This window comes from Loxodonta africana, chromosome 11 (genome assembly GCF_030014295.1).
Source record: "Loxodonta africana isolate mLoxAfr1 chromosome 11, mLoxAfr1.hap2, whole genome shotgun sequence".
Taxonomy (NCBI): domain Eukaryota; kingdom Metazoa; phylum Chordata; class Mammalia; order Proboscidea; family Elephantidae; genus Loxodonta; species Loxodonta africana.
Genome location: NC_087352.1, coordinates 24678812 through 24693506, shown reverse-complemented (window position 1 = coordinate 24693506; position 14695 = coordinate 24678812). Strand labels below are relative to the sequence as shown.

Below are 14695 nucleotides of genomic sequence, written 5' to 3'. Positions count from 1 at the left end.
CGGGTGTTTCCGTAGGTCCTCGCGTTCCTCCGCGCCGAGGCCCTCTAAGGGTTCGGCTTTCTTCCGACAATTCAGTCCCCAAGCGTTGGCTTCTTCCACAGATTCTCTCCGCTCTTCTCCGCCAGCCCTTTCCAAGCAATCGGCTATTTCCAACAATCCTAACCGTCCCGACACTAGTCTTCGGGCCCCTCCAGAAATTTCAGCTCAATTCCAAGCTTCGGCTGTTTCCGGAGATTCCACTCGCTCACTCCTCCCCTACCGGAGAACTTCGGCTCCTTCCGCCACCGCTTCGGGAAAGCCTCACTCACAGGAAATCGCTTCGGCTCTTTCCGTTGACGCTTCGGCTCCTTCCGGCTTCGGAAACCGAAGAGTGGGAGGACGGCGGCGAGGTGGGTTCGCAAAGGAATACGATAAGGGCCAGGGTTCCGGCTCCCGGCACCTGGCTCTACCGGTGGGGATAGCGGAGGAAAAGAAGGGCGGATCTCGCTGAAGGCCTAATGAGATTGCGCGAAACAAAAGCAGCCAGCGGGACGAAGGGTACGCGCGGCCGCCGCGGAGGTTGCCAGCCCGGCTTTGTGCGCCTGCGCAGGGCGGAAGCGGAGCCCTCGTAGAGACCAGTCTGAGGCGAGATTTCTGACTTCCCCGGGAGGAGCAGACGCCAGAGTGTCCTGCGCGCATGCGCGAGATCTTCCCCTCCTATCGCGAAGATACATAATCCCCGGACGTTAAGCCAGTCCGCCCTCTGCTGGTTGTCCCAGCAACCGCTTCAGCGTGCTCGCGCGCCCTCTCCTGCCGCGCAGGCGCAGGAGGTAGCTAAGAAAGCACTTCCGGGAGACCGGTCATCTGGAACTACCGCCCCCTGGCGGATCGGCGGAAACATCCGCTCTGAGATTATGTGGTCCCACGGTAGCCTTCTATGCTACCGATAGGTCGCGGAGTCCGGCTAGCTACCGCCCGGTCTCTATCCCAACTAACCCAGGGGCAGTGTTCACTCCTCTTTTCCGGAGATCTGTGCCCTCTGTTCCCCAGGACACAGCTGCCTCTCTCCCTCCCACCTCTGCCTGCAGGGGGCTAATTACACCCTGTCTTTCCCCATTTCCCGCCTGACCGCCTGCTTCCTGGAACCCCCAGCACCCCCGTCACCGTCTCCGTAGCAACAGCCACCCCCTCCCGACCACGTCCCCCTCCGAGCAAGAGGCTGGGCCTGCTTTATTCCAAATCTTCTCGTCTCTTTAAATTCTTTGCATAATTCTCTGCGGCACATGGGATGGGGCGGCCCGGAATGGGTGTGGGAAGCTCCCGGCAGGGGAGGCCGGGTCGTGCCAGCCTGTCTGGGTGGCTGGAGGTGGAGACGGGTCTATACAGTCTCTCCAGCCCAGCAAGAGAGGGCGGCACGCAGTCAGCTCCCGAGAAGGCCGCTTTCCAGGAGGACTGAGGCCCAGGGATGGCAGGGCAGGTGCAGCTCAAATGGAAGGGTTTTCTTGTTGGAGGAAGATGCCGGTGTTCAGGAAAAGGCAGAAATGGACCCCGGGTAGTAGCTCTTGAAAGCCCAACTAAGTGAGCGCCCCAGTGAAGAGGAGGATGCTAGAAACGTGGGAGGCAAGAGGGACAGATCTATATACAGGCGGCCTGGATGTGGGAGTGGAGGTCTGCAGGAGAAAGAGGCACACCTGGTCCCATCGAGGCCCTATGAGGAACACCCACTCATGTACATGAGTTCCTGGAGAGGATCCCCCTCACACATATGCACCCCTAGAGACTGGGTAGAGTCCCACTCACACGCACACAGTCCCAGAGGCTAGCAAGGTCCCACTCATGCATGTGCTCCAGGGGCTGGGGAGGACAGAGGAGAGCAGGGTGGGGAGAATTTGAGGGTAGAGGGCAGGTGGACCATGGGCATGTCCCAGCAGCAGGCGGTCACCGCTTGAAACGGTAGGTGATGGGCAACAGCAGCTTGCTTTTCTTGAGGGCCTGCACCTTCTTGAGCGTTTCCTCATCCAGGGCCAGGAAGCAGCGGCGGGAGTATTCAAGCAGGCGTTCCTTGGAGGGGTCGAACTCGCCCACCTCTGCCAGCTTCTCAGGCGCCACGATGAGTAGCTCAGCAATGGGTGTGGTCAGTGCCACCGTATTGCGGTCCACGCAGTGGTGCTCAAAGGCTCGAGACATGCTCTTCAGCTTCTGGAAGGTGCCCAGTATCTTCTTGTAGCGGCAGAGGACACCATCTGCATCCTTAACTGCAAGGTGGGGTGGGGTTGGGGGACAGACACAGATGTGGAGGACAGACAGGGATGGGGGAGAGAAACGTGAGAGATAGAAAGAGACACACAGACATGGGGGGACAGAGACAGATGTGGGGGACAGACAGGCATGAGGAATGAAAAGAGAGACATGGGACAGAAAGATGGGTTGAGAGGCACACTTAGAGGAAAGGAAATGGAGACAGATGAGCCCCAAACCAGAAGAAAATGGGTAAACAAAATAGAAAGCAGGAGAAAAAGGCGGAAGAGTGAGAGGAGATGGGAAAGCAGATGAGACAGAAGGTGGACCGGTGCAAAATGGGAGGAGGAGGTCCCAGAGATAAGGATGAGGAAAGGGAAGGAACGGAGATTCGGATTAAACCCACGAGTCAGGCTTTCCATGGGCACTCGGTAAACGTTACTTCGTCCCCAGACCCTGTCTCCTAATCCCAGACCATCCACTATCTTCCTGACTGCTGCCCCCTCATCCCCCCCCCCCAAAAGATCCTGCCCCAAGGCAGGCCATCGGCTCAGTAATGACACATAACAGTGAATGCTCAGGCACGAAATGTGCTATCCCAAGGGCTTCCTGTGAGTTCGCCCACCCTCCAAGGGAGCTCCTAATGCCACCTCCTTTTTACCCATGAGGAAACTGAGGCTGAGGAAGGTTAAAGAACATGCCCACCATCATCCTGCTGGCAGGGCGAACCAGAATGTAAAGGATATAGGGCCCAGACCTGCCACATCAAGGCTGGGGGAGATGAAACCAGCTGCAGGCTTTTACAGATAGGAAGACTGAGGCCTGGATGGAGAGCAGAAGGGACGGCCTCTGCAAAGGCCACAGGACAGATCCCTGCCCACCTGACCCAAACCCCTCCACAGACATATACATGCTGAGATACACTCTCACACTTATACACTCATACATACTCTTGTGTACGCACACACATGCACACCAACATATTTCCATACACTCAATATACATTATCAATACACGTATACACTCACACACACATTCATAAACTCATACATATACTCATATATACATTCACATCATACACTCATACATACGCACTAACGTACATATCACTCATGCACACGCACACACATACTGTCACATACACGCATGGTAATACACTCGTGCACATACATACTTTCATATACACACATGCTCGTATACACACTCATACCTACATACACTCACCCCAGACCCCCTACTCACCTCGTTGCCTCTCCCGTGCCTTGGGCTTGCTGAAGCGCCTCCGGCCTGTGCCTCCCTTCTGCTTTTGCCTCTTCCTCTCGCTGGAGTTGCCTTCTTCGGATCCTCCGCTGAGCGAGGAGGCCGCTGACTCTGGGTCGGAGGCCTCAGCTCCACCCCGACTGTCCCCCTCAACCCTCCGGGGCCCAGGCTTCACCCGGCAGTGGTCCTCTGGGAAGAGGAGGAGAGAGAGACACACACATGAATGAAGGGGCCTGAAGGGCAGGTGGCAGGATGGGGACCAAGCATCCCCTCACAGCTCCTGAGGCCTGGGTGGATCCCTGGAAGCCAGAGGTTCAGGCAGGGGAGAGGCTGGGCTCCCCAAAACTGGGGTCCTCAACAAGGGCTAGGGTACAGTAGACACTAAGGCCCTTACTGTGACCCCTGCATGAAGTGGGATTTGGGGGATGGCATCATGGGTGGAAGCAGTTTCCAGGTGCCTGCCTGCAGGCTCCTGACATCAGGGGCCTTGGGATGGTCTGTGACAACATGGGGTTCCCACAGCGGAGGAAGAGTTTTCTAGGGATCTAGGTGGGACCCCCAGAAGAGTGAGGTCTAGAATCACGGGGAGCAGGCAAGACAAGGTGGGGTGGGGGGCAAGTGCTGAGAGAGACCACAGCCCTCTGGGTGTGGCGTGCTGGGACTCCACCAGGCTCTCCACAGGGACCCTCAAAAGGGCAGGTCTGGGCAGAGAGGTTCGTTGCTGGGGTTCCCACTGAGGAAGACCAGGGGCCCCTGACACCAGCTGTCAGGGGAAAGAGCTGAACTGACCGGGATGGAACCAGAACCTTGCAGGTCTCCATCAGCATGGGGCAAAAGCTTAAGTACCTGGTGTCTCCAGCGAGAGGTGGTCCAGCACAGAAGGATGGCTGGATTCCCAGACACCAGGGTCCTCAATAGTGCAGATGCTAGAAACCATGTGCCTCTAGCCCACGCTTTGAGAACAGGTTAGGTTAACACGACTGTGGGGGCTTTTGAGGGGTCTTGCAAGAGACCCCACTGGGGCTGAATGTGAGAGAGGCCAAAAAAAACCAAACTCATTGTTGTCAAGTTGATTCCGACTCATAGTGACCCTATAAAACAGAGTAGAACTGCCCTATAGGGTTTCCAAGGAGCACCTGGTGGGTTTGAACTGCCAACCTAACCTTTTGGTTAGCAGTCATAGCTCTTAACCACTATGCCATCAGGATTTACGTGAGGGAGAGGGTGGGTATTTAGAGGCTGGATTCTCCAAAATGTGGGCTAAAGATTTGGCAAAGGGAAGCTCTGGCTATGCGAAAAGCAGACAGGGGTGGTCTTCAAATGTGTAAGTATGGTGCCGGGCCGAGCCTGTAGGGAGAAATGCTCCAACCTGCTCAGCCTTGGGGAGGGCCTGAGTATCAGACAGGGAAGGGGGCTGGAGATCCAAGGGTTATTGTTGTTGGGTGCCTTCAACTCAATTCTGACTCATAGCAACCCCATGTGACAGAGTAGAACTGCCCCATATGGTTTTCTCATCTGTAATCTTTACTGGGGAAACCCTGGTGGCGTAGCGGTTAAGTACTACAGCTGCTAACCAAGAGGTTGGCAGTTCAAATCTGCCACGTGCTCTTTGGAAACTCTATGGGGCAGTTCTACCCTGTCCTATACGGTCACTAAGAGTCGGAATCGACTGGACAACAGTGAGTTTTTGTTTTTGTTTTAATCTTTACTGGAGCAGATCGCCAGGTCTTTCTCCCTTGTAGCCACTAGGCGGATTCCAAATATCAACCTTTCTGCTGACATCTGAGTCCTTAACCTTTCAGCCACCAGGGCTCCCTTAAGGATTGCTGTTGTTGTTACTGTAGTTGTTGTTGTGTGCCCTCGAGTCAATTCTAACTCCTGATGACCCTATAACCTAATCAACCCAAATGCCGTTGAGTTGAATAAAACTGTCCCATAGGATTTCTAAACGTCATTTTTGCTGGAGCAGATCGCTGGGTCTTTCTTCCACAAAGCCACTGGGTGGATTCAAACCTTACAGTTAGCAGCCAAGTGTTTAACCTTTGCACCACCAGAACTCCTTCCAAGGGTTGCTATGGGTCATGAGTTATAACAGATCAAGGAAAAGGGATGTGCTAGCGACACTTAGAAAGCAGGCACGGTTTGGGGGACAACATGCTGACATCCCCCCAAGAAAATCCCCCAGCAACCTGCTAGGGAAAAGGCTTAGGGTCTTTGATGGGGAAGAAGCTCTGAGTAGTCAGGGTAGCACGCAGGGGGAGTCCCTGGGTAGTGCGAACGGTTAACATGCTCGCTGCTAACTGAAAGATTGGAGGTTTGAATCCACCTAGAGGCACTTCGTAAGAAAGTCCTGGCGATCTACTTCCAAAAAAATCAGCCATTGAAGACACTATGGAGTGCAGTTCTATTCCAACACTCATGGGGTCACCATAAGTCGAAGTTGACTCAACAGTAATTAGTGCTTTTTAGCAGACAATGTGTGTGCAGAGAGACAGGTTCCTTGAGGACCCAAATAGGAATGGGGTACAGTAGGAGGAGGCCAGATATTTGGACTCACCAGGCTAAGATGAAGAGGCAGCCCCCCCCCCCACACACACACACAGAGGAAACCAGGAGAATGAGAGTGGGCCTCCTGGACAAGGACATGAAGGGAGGTGCCCCTAAGGAGTTGGGACCAGAGTAATCGAGGAGAGAGCAGTCTGGACTCTTAGGTCCCATAGTCCTGAGAGAATATGCCAGGGTGCTTTGGTGAATTGATGGAGAAAACAGATAGTTGTCATTAGCTGCCATTGAGTTGGCCCTCAACTCGTGGCGACCCCACGCGAAACAGGATCTGACCATTGTGATCCATAGGGTTTTCAATGGCTGATTTTTGGATGTAAATTGCCAGGCCTTTGTTTCTGGTCTGTCTTAATCTGGAAGCTCCACTGAAAACTGTTCAACATCACAGCCACACACAAGCCTCCACTGACAGACACATGGTGGATGTGCATGAAAGTGCATTGGCTGGAAATTGAATCCTGGTATGTGAGAATAAGAAAACTTGAACATCAGGCAGGCAGAGAAGCATGGCCTGGGGGTCCCGGAAATGCACAGGGGAGTAGCAGACAGGGTCAAGCCCCAAAGGGTGGGGCTTCGAGTGTAGGAGAGCTGGGCACCCAAGGGTGGGGCAGGGCAGGGGACCAGATCATAGCAGCTCCCCTTACCTGCGTCCATGCGGGCAGAGGATATGAACTTGTCCAGCTGGCACCGCAAGAAATCCCTCTCCTCCTCCAGGTCCTCAATGCGCTTCTGCAGCCACGAGTTCCTCTCCAGGGCCATGTGCAGCTGGGCCTTGACACCATTCATCAGGGCCAGGGCCGCTGACGCAGCCTCCGGTGGCTCTAGGGACGCGGGAGGAGGGGGGGGTGCCGGCGACTCCCCAGGACTCCGGGGGGCGGGGCCGGCAGCCCGGCGGGTTCCAGTCCCTCCACACCCCCGCCCCCGCCCCCGGCTCACCCTCAAAGCTCCCCCGAGAGGGGCTCAGACTGTAAAAGATCTGTGAGTCTAGGTGGGGTGGCTGGTCGAAGGGAATGGAGATATCCAAGGCCTCATCGTCTGTCTTCACTGCAGAGGAGAGGCCCAGGAGTCACACCCTACACAAGTCCCCAGCACTTTGGACAAGCCCCCCAACTGCAGCAGCCCCAGGGAGGGCAAAGGGCAGGGGCGGGTGCGCGGGCAGGCATGCGTGGAGACCGAGGGTGGGGAAGGGGACCCCGGCTCCTCACTTGTCCTCCACTGGCTGCTTCGGTCACTCATGGCAGGGCTTGTAGCAGACCGCACAGCTGGCAGCTGAGCACCTCAGGCGCACTGGACAGAAACAGCAGCCAGAGGTGGAGGAACCTGGATGGAGGCCTGGGGCCTCAACTCTTTACAGGTAAGCAAGGAGTCCTGAGGGTGCAGCTGGGGAGGCCGAGACTTCGGGTCTGAAGGAAGAGGGGCTGGGGGTCAGGATTCCTGGGTCTGAGGGAGGAGTGGGGGGACTCCTGGGTCTGAGGGAAGGGGAGGCTGGAGGTCCGAGCTTCTGAGTCTGAGGGAGAAGGGGGCCAGGGGCCCGGACATCTAGGTCCTGGGGGTGAAATGGGCTGGGCACTTAAATTACAGTGTTGAAGGAAGACAGTCTACGGCCCTAAATTTCTTGGATCCTCATGGGGTCTACAGAGCAGGGATACCCCGGCCTGAACGGTAAGGCCCCTCATCGCGCGCCACCTCGGTGAGTGGTGCAAGGGGGAAACTGCCCCAACTTCCAGGTTCAGAGACTAGGGGTCCAGCCCACGAGTGGTGCCCCCCCGCCCCTCCCCCGCAAGCGCGTGGGCAAGCAGGGCCCCCTCCGCCGTGGGGGGCCCGGTCGCGTGCGCGGTGCGCGAGGTCACGCGTGGGGGTGCGCCCCCCGCCCCCGCCCTTTGTCCCGCGGGTGGGAGGGGGAGTGACGGTGGACAGGGGTCCCCATGGAGGCAGGCGCCAGATAGGGGGCGCGGACGCGGCCACCTCCCGCCCGCAATGCCCCGGGTTCGAGGGGCCAGGGTCCCCCGCGCTCACCCACCCACGCGCGGAGTCCGGCCCGGGGACCAACGGCGGCGCCCATGCCCGGCGCCGGGGAGCGTCTGCAAAGTGTCACGGGGCGCAAGAAGCGCCCACCCATCCGCGCGTGGGCGGGGTAGCGGGAAGGCTCATCTAGGGCCGGGCGGCGCAGCGGGGAGAAACGCTGGACTTCGTCCGGTACTGGCCAGCCGGCACCGCCCCCTCCACGAGTCCCCGGCCCGTGAGAGGACCGCCGCCTTCGCGGGAGGCCGGGCCCGCACTTGCGCGACAGCCCCTTGCCCGTATCTCCCTCCCGTCCGGAGGCCGGAGCAGGGAGCGTGGCAAAATTCCCATCTCCCGGGGAGCTGGTGCGGCTCGCGGGTCCCCCGGGTGGGTGGTGGCGACGCGCCGAGTTGTACCCCGGGGAAGGCAGGCGAATAGATAAGACAGCCAGGAAAGTTGTGACAGAGAGGAGAACCCCCTTTTACCTAGCCCTAGAATTGAATGGTGCGGACCACCCCCCCCAAACAACCTGCTCCTTTAACTCCCACGGGGAGTCATTTTAGGGGTGTGGGGCTCAGGATCAGGCGGGAAATGGGGGTGACCCCTCTCACCGGCAGTAGGTGCCGGGAACACTCCCTGCCCCCTACGTTACCGATTAAGAGTTGGCTTTGGAACATTCAGACCTAGATTTCAATCCAGGCCGCTCCTTTTTCCTCCCCAGTTTCCGTTTACTCACCTGTAAAGTGGAGAGAGTATAATCCCTTTTAGGCTTGCTGTGAGAATGCAGTGATACAAAACACGGAAAATTGCTCAGCCTGGCCATAGAAAAGACTCAAGATAGGAGCACCGTTAGCATTATTTGAGGTCAGACGGTGGGGGGGTGAACACAGCCCCTAGGAGGCTCTTTCCTTATCTGGAGTGTGGGGAGCAGATTTGTTCTTCTGCTCAAAAGGAGGTCGGAAGATAGAAGTGAGGCCCAGCACAATGCCTGGCACAGAATGGACATGCAAGGAAAATTAATGAAGAAGGCAGCTATTTATTACGCTTGCAGCACAATTCCACCTGCGTCTCATTCTCTGGTCTTCATTAGTATCCATGTTCTGGAATTTTACCAGCCCTTATGAGAGCATGAGGGAAAGAGAATGTAAATGTTTGCAGGGGGAGACTCTAAATGTTTGTGCCACATAGAAAGTTGTGACCACACTCCTCCTCCCTGCTCCCTCACTTTACGGATATATTGCAGCCAGATCAAAAAGTCCAAGGGGAGCCTCCTGCCCTAGATCAGTGTTTTTCAAACTACCGGTTCATGGGCGGAGAATTCAATATAGTGGGAATCAGCAATTTACATTAGTACATTAAAAAGTATCAGAGTGCCCTGCACGTAGTAACATACCTGTTGTTAAAGGAACTTCTGTTTCACATATATTTTGTGTATCTGTATTAATTGGTCAGCTGGTAACCAAAAGGTCCGCAGTTCAAATCCACCAGCCACTCCTTGGAAACTCTATGGGGCAGTTCTACTCTGTCCTATAAGGTCGCTATGAGTTGGAATCAACTCCAAGGCAACTGGTTGATTTTTTTGGTATACCATGTTACAAGTCTCTGGGTGGTGCAAACAGCTAAGTGCTCAGCTGTTAACTGAAATGTTAGAGGTTCAAGTCTATCCAGAGGGGACTCAGAAGTAAGGCCTGGCGATCTACTTCTGAAAAATCAGCCACTGAAAGCCCTGTGGAGCAGTTCTGCCCTGCAACGCATGAGGTCACCATGAGTTGGAATTGACTGGGAGATTTGGGTATACCATGTTGCCACACAAAATGTGTTTCTTACTGTGGATTTTGGCTAACAAACAAAAGTTTGAAAACCATCTGCCTACAAGGCATAGGTCATAAGGAGCAGACTCCAGACTTAAAACCGGTGCCAGAAGGCCAACCTTCCCATTCCCCAGCCAGGCACACTGAGGCCCAAAGCCAGTGAAGGACTTTCTGAAGTCTCCCTGCTTTGGGGCTGTACCCTTGTCAAAGACCAACTCCAAGTGCTCAAAGTGGGAACCGTGTTTATTGGTTGTCCAGTCTCAGGCCCTGGCTGGGAGTGGGACACGGGTCTGGGGCCCACTCCCCCAACATCTGGATGGAGGCCCCAGGAAGACGGTGCAGATTTACTGGTCGCCCCCAGTCGCAGAGGATTTGCACACACTGCACACACACCCCTCCTGTCAGGACTACCCCACCGCGCATCTCCTGTGTTTGAGGCCAGAGGCCTCCACCCTGTGTCTGTGAAGTTTGATCCCATCATACCCCAGAAACTTGTGGAGGACCCAAAGATAGCGTGTGGCCCCTCCTTCCGGCGGGGCGGAGCCTCCAAGAGAAGGTTGATCTGCTTTTGTATTCAGGTATCTGAGGGCCACGGGAGTACATGGGACCTGGGGCATCGTCACCAGCCCAGCTCAGGGATGCTTCCAACGCGTGTGCTTCTGCAGCGTGTTCTGCTCCATAAAGCGGCGCGGGCAGTGTGGGCACTGGAACGGGCGCTCTCCCGAGTGTACCCGGCTATGCTGAGCCAGCTCACCCGCCTCCCTGAAGCGGCGGGGGCAGAGGGGGCAGCCATGGGGCCGCCCGCCCCCCGCCCGGTGGATGGAGTGATGCCGCGTCAAGTGGCTGGCCCTCTTGAAGGCTTTCCCGCAGGTATCACATTCAAACGGCTTCACTTCCGAGTGGGTGATGCTGTGTCGCTGGAGGTAAGACATGTACTCGAAGACTCGCGAGCACACGGGACAGCTGTAGCACTTTTTCTGGGCGGCAGCCCCCTCAGCCCCGGACCCTCTCTGCGATTCCTCGTCCACTAGCACGGTGTAGGGGACACCCTGGGTGTCAATGAGCAGGTAGTGGTTGGGTCGCTGAGGGGGAGAGGTCTGGGGAGAACCCGTGGAAGAGGATGGCCCTGGCTCTGGGGACCGGCCTATCCGAGGGGGCGGTGCCTCCATGGCCTCAAGGGAGAGAAGCGCCTGGGGCTGGGGGCAGGGGAGTGGCAGCACCAGCATCCGGAGCGGTAGCTGAGGCCTGGTGCAGTGGAGAGAAGAGAAGGTTACATAGAAGGGGGAAGCTCAGCCTCTATATACCTCCGACCAGAATTTCTGCATCCTCCTCCCCTCAAACTCCCTGCTCTAGTCTTCTACCCACCCCTGGACTCTACTGTCCTCTATTTGGCTCTTAAACCAAACAAAACTGCCGTCCAGTTGATTCCGACTCATAGCGACCCAAAAGGATAGAGCAGAACTGCCCCATAGGGTTTCCAAGGCTGTATTCTTTATGGAATCCAACTGTCACATCTTTCTCTCGCGGAACAGCTGGTGGGTTTGCACCGCTGACCTTTCGTTTCGCTTAACCACTGCACCACCAGAACTCCTTATTTGGCTCCTAGAGTTTCTCTTTTGAAAACCTCTAAGTCTCCTAACCTCTATGCTCCACGGCCCCTCTGTACTCAACGCGATCTCTGTACCCCTCGATCCTCCCCCCTCGGCAACCTCCTCAGGTGCCTCCACTCTAGCCACCCCTCGGGCGTCTCTATGCTCCACCCGATAGATCTCCAGGTCTCCTTCTCCCAAATCTCCCGGACCCCTACATGCTCCACCCCGAGAAGCCTTTACTACCCTCTTCTATAGATCCCTAAACCTTCTCAATCCGGCTACAACGTTAGGACCCAGGGGTCGTAACCCGCCCTCTAGCCATCTCCCTCAATAGTTCTGCGTGTCTTCCTTCCCCTCGTCCTACAGGTTTTCTAACCCACACCCATCCACCTCCCAGCTTTCTAAGTCCCAGCGCTTTCTAGGGATCCACCCCCAAGCCAGCCCGCGGGCCTCTCCTGAGCCTTTCCATCCAAGCCCCCAGAAGCACCTCTCCAGGTGCCGGCCCCACCCCGCCCGGCGCACAGGTGCCCCCCAGGCCCCGCCCCACCCCTCTCTAAAGCCCGCTCCCGCCCTCCTCCCGGCCCCCGTACCGGGTGCAGCTGCCTCTCCGATCCGGGCGATTCCGGAACGGCCCCGGGATAACCTCGTGGTTGCAGGTGGCGGCGGAGCGGGGTCTCTGGGTGTCCCCCAGGAGCTGGCGGCGCCAGGTGAGGGGAGAGAAGGCCGAGGGGGGGCGTAGAAAGAAGAGGGTCCAGGGAGGGCGAAGGGGGCGGGGCGCCAGGGAGTTCGAGAATTGGCTCCGGCCGGAAACACACGCCGAGAGGGAGGTTCCCAAGTGCTTAGGGTTCCCTCAACTTCCCCTTATCCCCAACACACAGACACAAGTCCGAACCAGAAAATGGTGTGCGGAATGTTTATTGAGCAGAGGGTGGGGGTAGCTGGCGGAAGGGGGAGATACAGAAAAGAACCTGACGGTGCCCGTGCTCTTTTGTCATCTCTTCCACCTGAACGACCGCCGTTCACCACTTCGCAAATCAGGAAACCAAGGCTCAGAGAGGTTTTGTCACTTGCGAAGACTCACACACAGCACCGCCCGACCGGAGCCCAGACCGGTGTTCTCTCCTCTGCCTTTCCTCCACTCTACCCATTTTGCACGCCCAGGGAGGGGCAACGACTCAGTCTACATCACACAGCTGGGAAAGAGTGGGGCGGGGGGAATGAATGATGCTTCTCCCTTTGGAAAGTTGGGGAAACTGAGGCCCAGGGTAGGGCAGTAACCTCAGTAGAGCTAGGGAGTGTGTGTGGGAATGGCGCTGTGTGGGACAGACATGGTGGCCCGGAGAGGGGCACCGCATACCCAGTCTCCAGCGCCTCGGGTTTAGTGGAGGCGCACGTGCTGGGCCAGCTCCGCAGCGTCCTGGAAGCGGCGGGGGCAGAGTGGACAGGTGTGCGGCGGGCCGGCGCGCGCACGGTGCGTGGCACGGTGCCGCGACAGGTGGCTGGAGCGCTTGAAGGCCTTTCCGCAGGCTCCGCAAGTGAAGGGCTTGAGGTCCGAGTGCGACACGCGGTGGCTCTGCAGCCGCAGAGGGCTGGCAAAGACACGAGCGCACTCCGGGCAGCTGTAGCCCTTGCGAGGGCCCGGCTCTCCTGGGGGCGTCTCGCGTTGGGGCGGGCCCCGGGGTTCCTCCTCCAGCTGCACCGTGTACGTGTAGGGGACCCCGTTGGCGTCGATGAGCAGGTGGCGGCCAAGCCGCGGGGGTCGGGACCCTGCCACCGAAGCAGGGGTGGACGAGGGGCCTTCCGCCTTGGGGAAGGGGGGAGTCTTGGGGGGCGGTGGGTCCATGGCCTCCGGAGAGGAGGACCGAGGGTGGGGCGGCCGCGGCGGGAGCAGCAGCATCTGGAGCGGCAGCTGGGGGCGGCGGAAGGGAGAGAAGTTACAATCGCCCCTTTCCCTAAGTGTCCTCATCCTCACGGCTTGTTAAACCTCTGTGCCAAGACCTACCACTCCTTCAAAAAGAAACTCTCCAGATCTTTGAGTTCCATCAAGTGGACTCTAGGACGTCTCAAGCTGGGCTCGGCACATCCCGGCCCCATCCTGCTCTTCCTCTTAGATCCTCCTCTCAGCCCCCAAGTTGTCATCCTTCCTCTATCCCTCCCCTACCAGGCAACATTCAATTCCCTAAATCTGTTTCCCTTCTATACATCTTCACGACCCCTTCACGCCCGAAGGCTCTTCTGCCTCCAGAACTTCCTTTTCTTCCCCAGCGCCCAGCATTCTCTCCCCAGGACCACTACATCAGCCTGCATACCCCGCCTCCAGGCCCTCCCAGATCGCCATGCCCATTACATGTCCAGACAGCCTCTCCATCTACACCTTCCCGCCCCATCACTACAAACATCTGTGGCCTTATTTACTCTAGGCACATCTTCTGAGCCCCACTAACCCAATTCCCCACTTTTCACTCAGTGCTCCTCTATTCTGTTCCTACACTTGACACTCGAGGTCTCGCCATCCTCTTCCCACTTTGCAACCCGTCTCTATTTCATCTACACATCAGTAAGACACCGCCACTGTCTTCCTTCTCTATACCCCAGTGTCCCAGGACCTTGCTATCTGCTATATCCCTCCAAATGCCTCTTCCCCCGCCCCTACGTATAAGCCACTGACACTCTTATTTTTTCTCTCTGCCCCCCAGGGCCCAACTCTCCGTTACTCTTACTTAGCAGGCCCTCTGGATCTGCTTTCCCACTCTACCTCCCAAACCCTCCTTCCTTTATATATTCAGTCTCCAATCTTTATTTTGCCTCTTCTCTTTACATTTTCGGGCCCCACTCCTCCCCGTTAAACACAGCACGGCCCCTCCACCTTGTTCTCTTTTTCTCTTCTCCCGTAATGCCCCCTCTGCTCCTCTCCTTCAAATCCCAGGGCCTCCTCCATCCTTCTTCCCGCTGCACCCCGCAGGGACCCCTCCTCTGCCCCGGCTTCTACAAAGAGCCCTGGCCTCTCTACTTCTCGTGTCTCGTTCCCCGCCCCCACCACTCCCCCGGCCCTGCCCGACCTCGCTGCTGTCCGCAAGCCGGCTCCTCCCTCCTTCCCGGCCCCCGTACCCGGTGCGGCGGCCTCCTGAGTCCGGAGGAGGGAGCCGAGGTCCCGGCGGCCGGGGCTTCCCCAGGCGAGCGCCGGAGGCGGCGGAGCCGAGACTTCCGGGAGGCTCCGGGCCGGCGGCGCTGGGGACGCGGGACGGGGGGCGC

General features: G+C 57.5%; 3 protein-coding genes across 6 annotated transcripts; all 3 read right to left on the bottom strand.

Moving 5' to 3' along the window:
- Nucleotides 1-1208: 1208 nt before the first annotated feature.
- On the bottom strand, nt 1209-8263 carry CCDC106 (coiled-coil domain containing 106). Of its 2 annotated transcripts, none has more exons than XM_023543594.2 (6): nt 8056-8263; nt 7245-7442; nt 6976-7083; nt 6684-6860; nt 3460-3666; nt 1209-2234 (listed from the first exon to the last, which is right to left on the bottom strand). In XM_023543594.2, the coding sequence occupies exons 2-6, from the start codon at nt 7273-7275 to the stop codon at nt 1918-1920; spliced, it is 840 nt and encodes a 279-aa protein (XP_023399362.1). In that variant the 5' UTR covers nt 7276-7442; nt 8056-8263; the 3' UTR covers nt 1209-1917. The 2 variants fall into 2 exon arrangements, with proteins under 2 accessions (XP_023399362.1, XP_003406919.1); XM_003406871.4 differs by having other exon boundaries at nt 8060-8263.
- Nucleotides 8264-8406: 143 nt separating this feature from the next.
- On the bottom strand, nt 8407-12230 carry ZNF581 (zinc finger protein 581). Its single transcript, XM_003406870.4, has 2 exons — nt 12034-12230; nt 8407-11096 (listed from the first exon to the last, which is right to left on the bottom strand). The coding sequence occupies exon 2, from the start codon at nt 11075-11077 to the stop codon at nt 10484-10486; it is 594 nt and encodes a 197-aa protein (XP_003406918.1). The 5' UTR covers nt 11078-11096; nt 12034-12230; the 3' UTR covers nt 8407-10483.
- A 112-nt stretch (nt 12231-12342) lies between these two features.
- On the bottom strand, nt 12343-14686 carry LOC100677432 (zinc finger protein 580). Of its 3 annotated transcripts, none has more exons than XM_010586623.2 (2): nt 14552-14686; nt 12343-13352 (listed from the first exon to the last, which is right to left on the bottom strand). In XM_010586623.2, the coding sequence occupies exon 2, from the start codon at nt 13338-13340 to the stop codon at nt 12822-12824; it is 519 nt and encodes a 172-aa protein (XP_010584925.1). In that variant the 5' UTR covers nt 13341-13352; nt 14552-14686; the 3' UTR covers nt 12343-12821. The 3 variants fall into 3 exon arrangements, with proteins under 3 accessions (XP_010584925.1, XP_064150361.1, XP_003406917.2); XM_064294291.1 differs by lacking the exon at nt 14552-14686 and adding an exon at nt 13446-14498; XM_003406869.4 differs by lacking the exon at nt 14552-14686 and adding an exon at nt 14310-14498.
- Between the last annotated feature and the right edge of the window lie 9 nt (nt 14687-14695).

Coding starts and splice junctions, on each gene's coding strand:
- LOC100677432 (XM_003406869.4), bottom strand. CDS start 14,381: ATGGAGGAGGCCCTGGGATTTGAAGGAGAGGAGCAGAGGGGGCATTAC. Junction 13,353..14,309: donor GAAGAGAAAAAGAGAACAAG/GTGGAGGGGCCG, acceptor CGCCGCCCCCAG/CTGCCGCTCCAGATGCTGCT.
- ZNF581 (XM_003406870.4), bottom strand. CDS start 11,077: ATGCTGGTGCTGCCACTCCCCTGCCCCCAGCCCCAGGCGCTTCTCTCC.
- CCDC106 (XM_023543594.2), bottom strand. CDS start 7,275: ATGAGTGACCGAAGCAGCCAGTGGAGGACAA. Junction 7,084..7,244: donor AAGCAGCCAGTGGAGGACAA/GTGAGGAGCCGG, acceptor TCTCCTCTGCAG/TGAAGACAGACGATGAGGCC. Junction 3,667..6,683: donor CTCTGCCCGCATGGACGCAG/GTAAGGGGAGCT, acceptor TCCTCTTCCCAG/AGGACCACTGCCGGGTGAAG.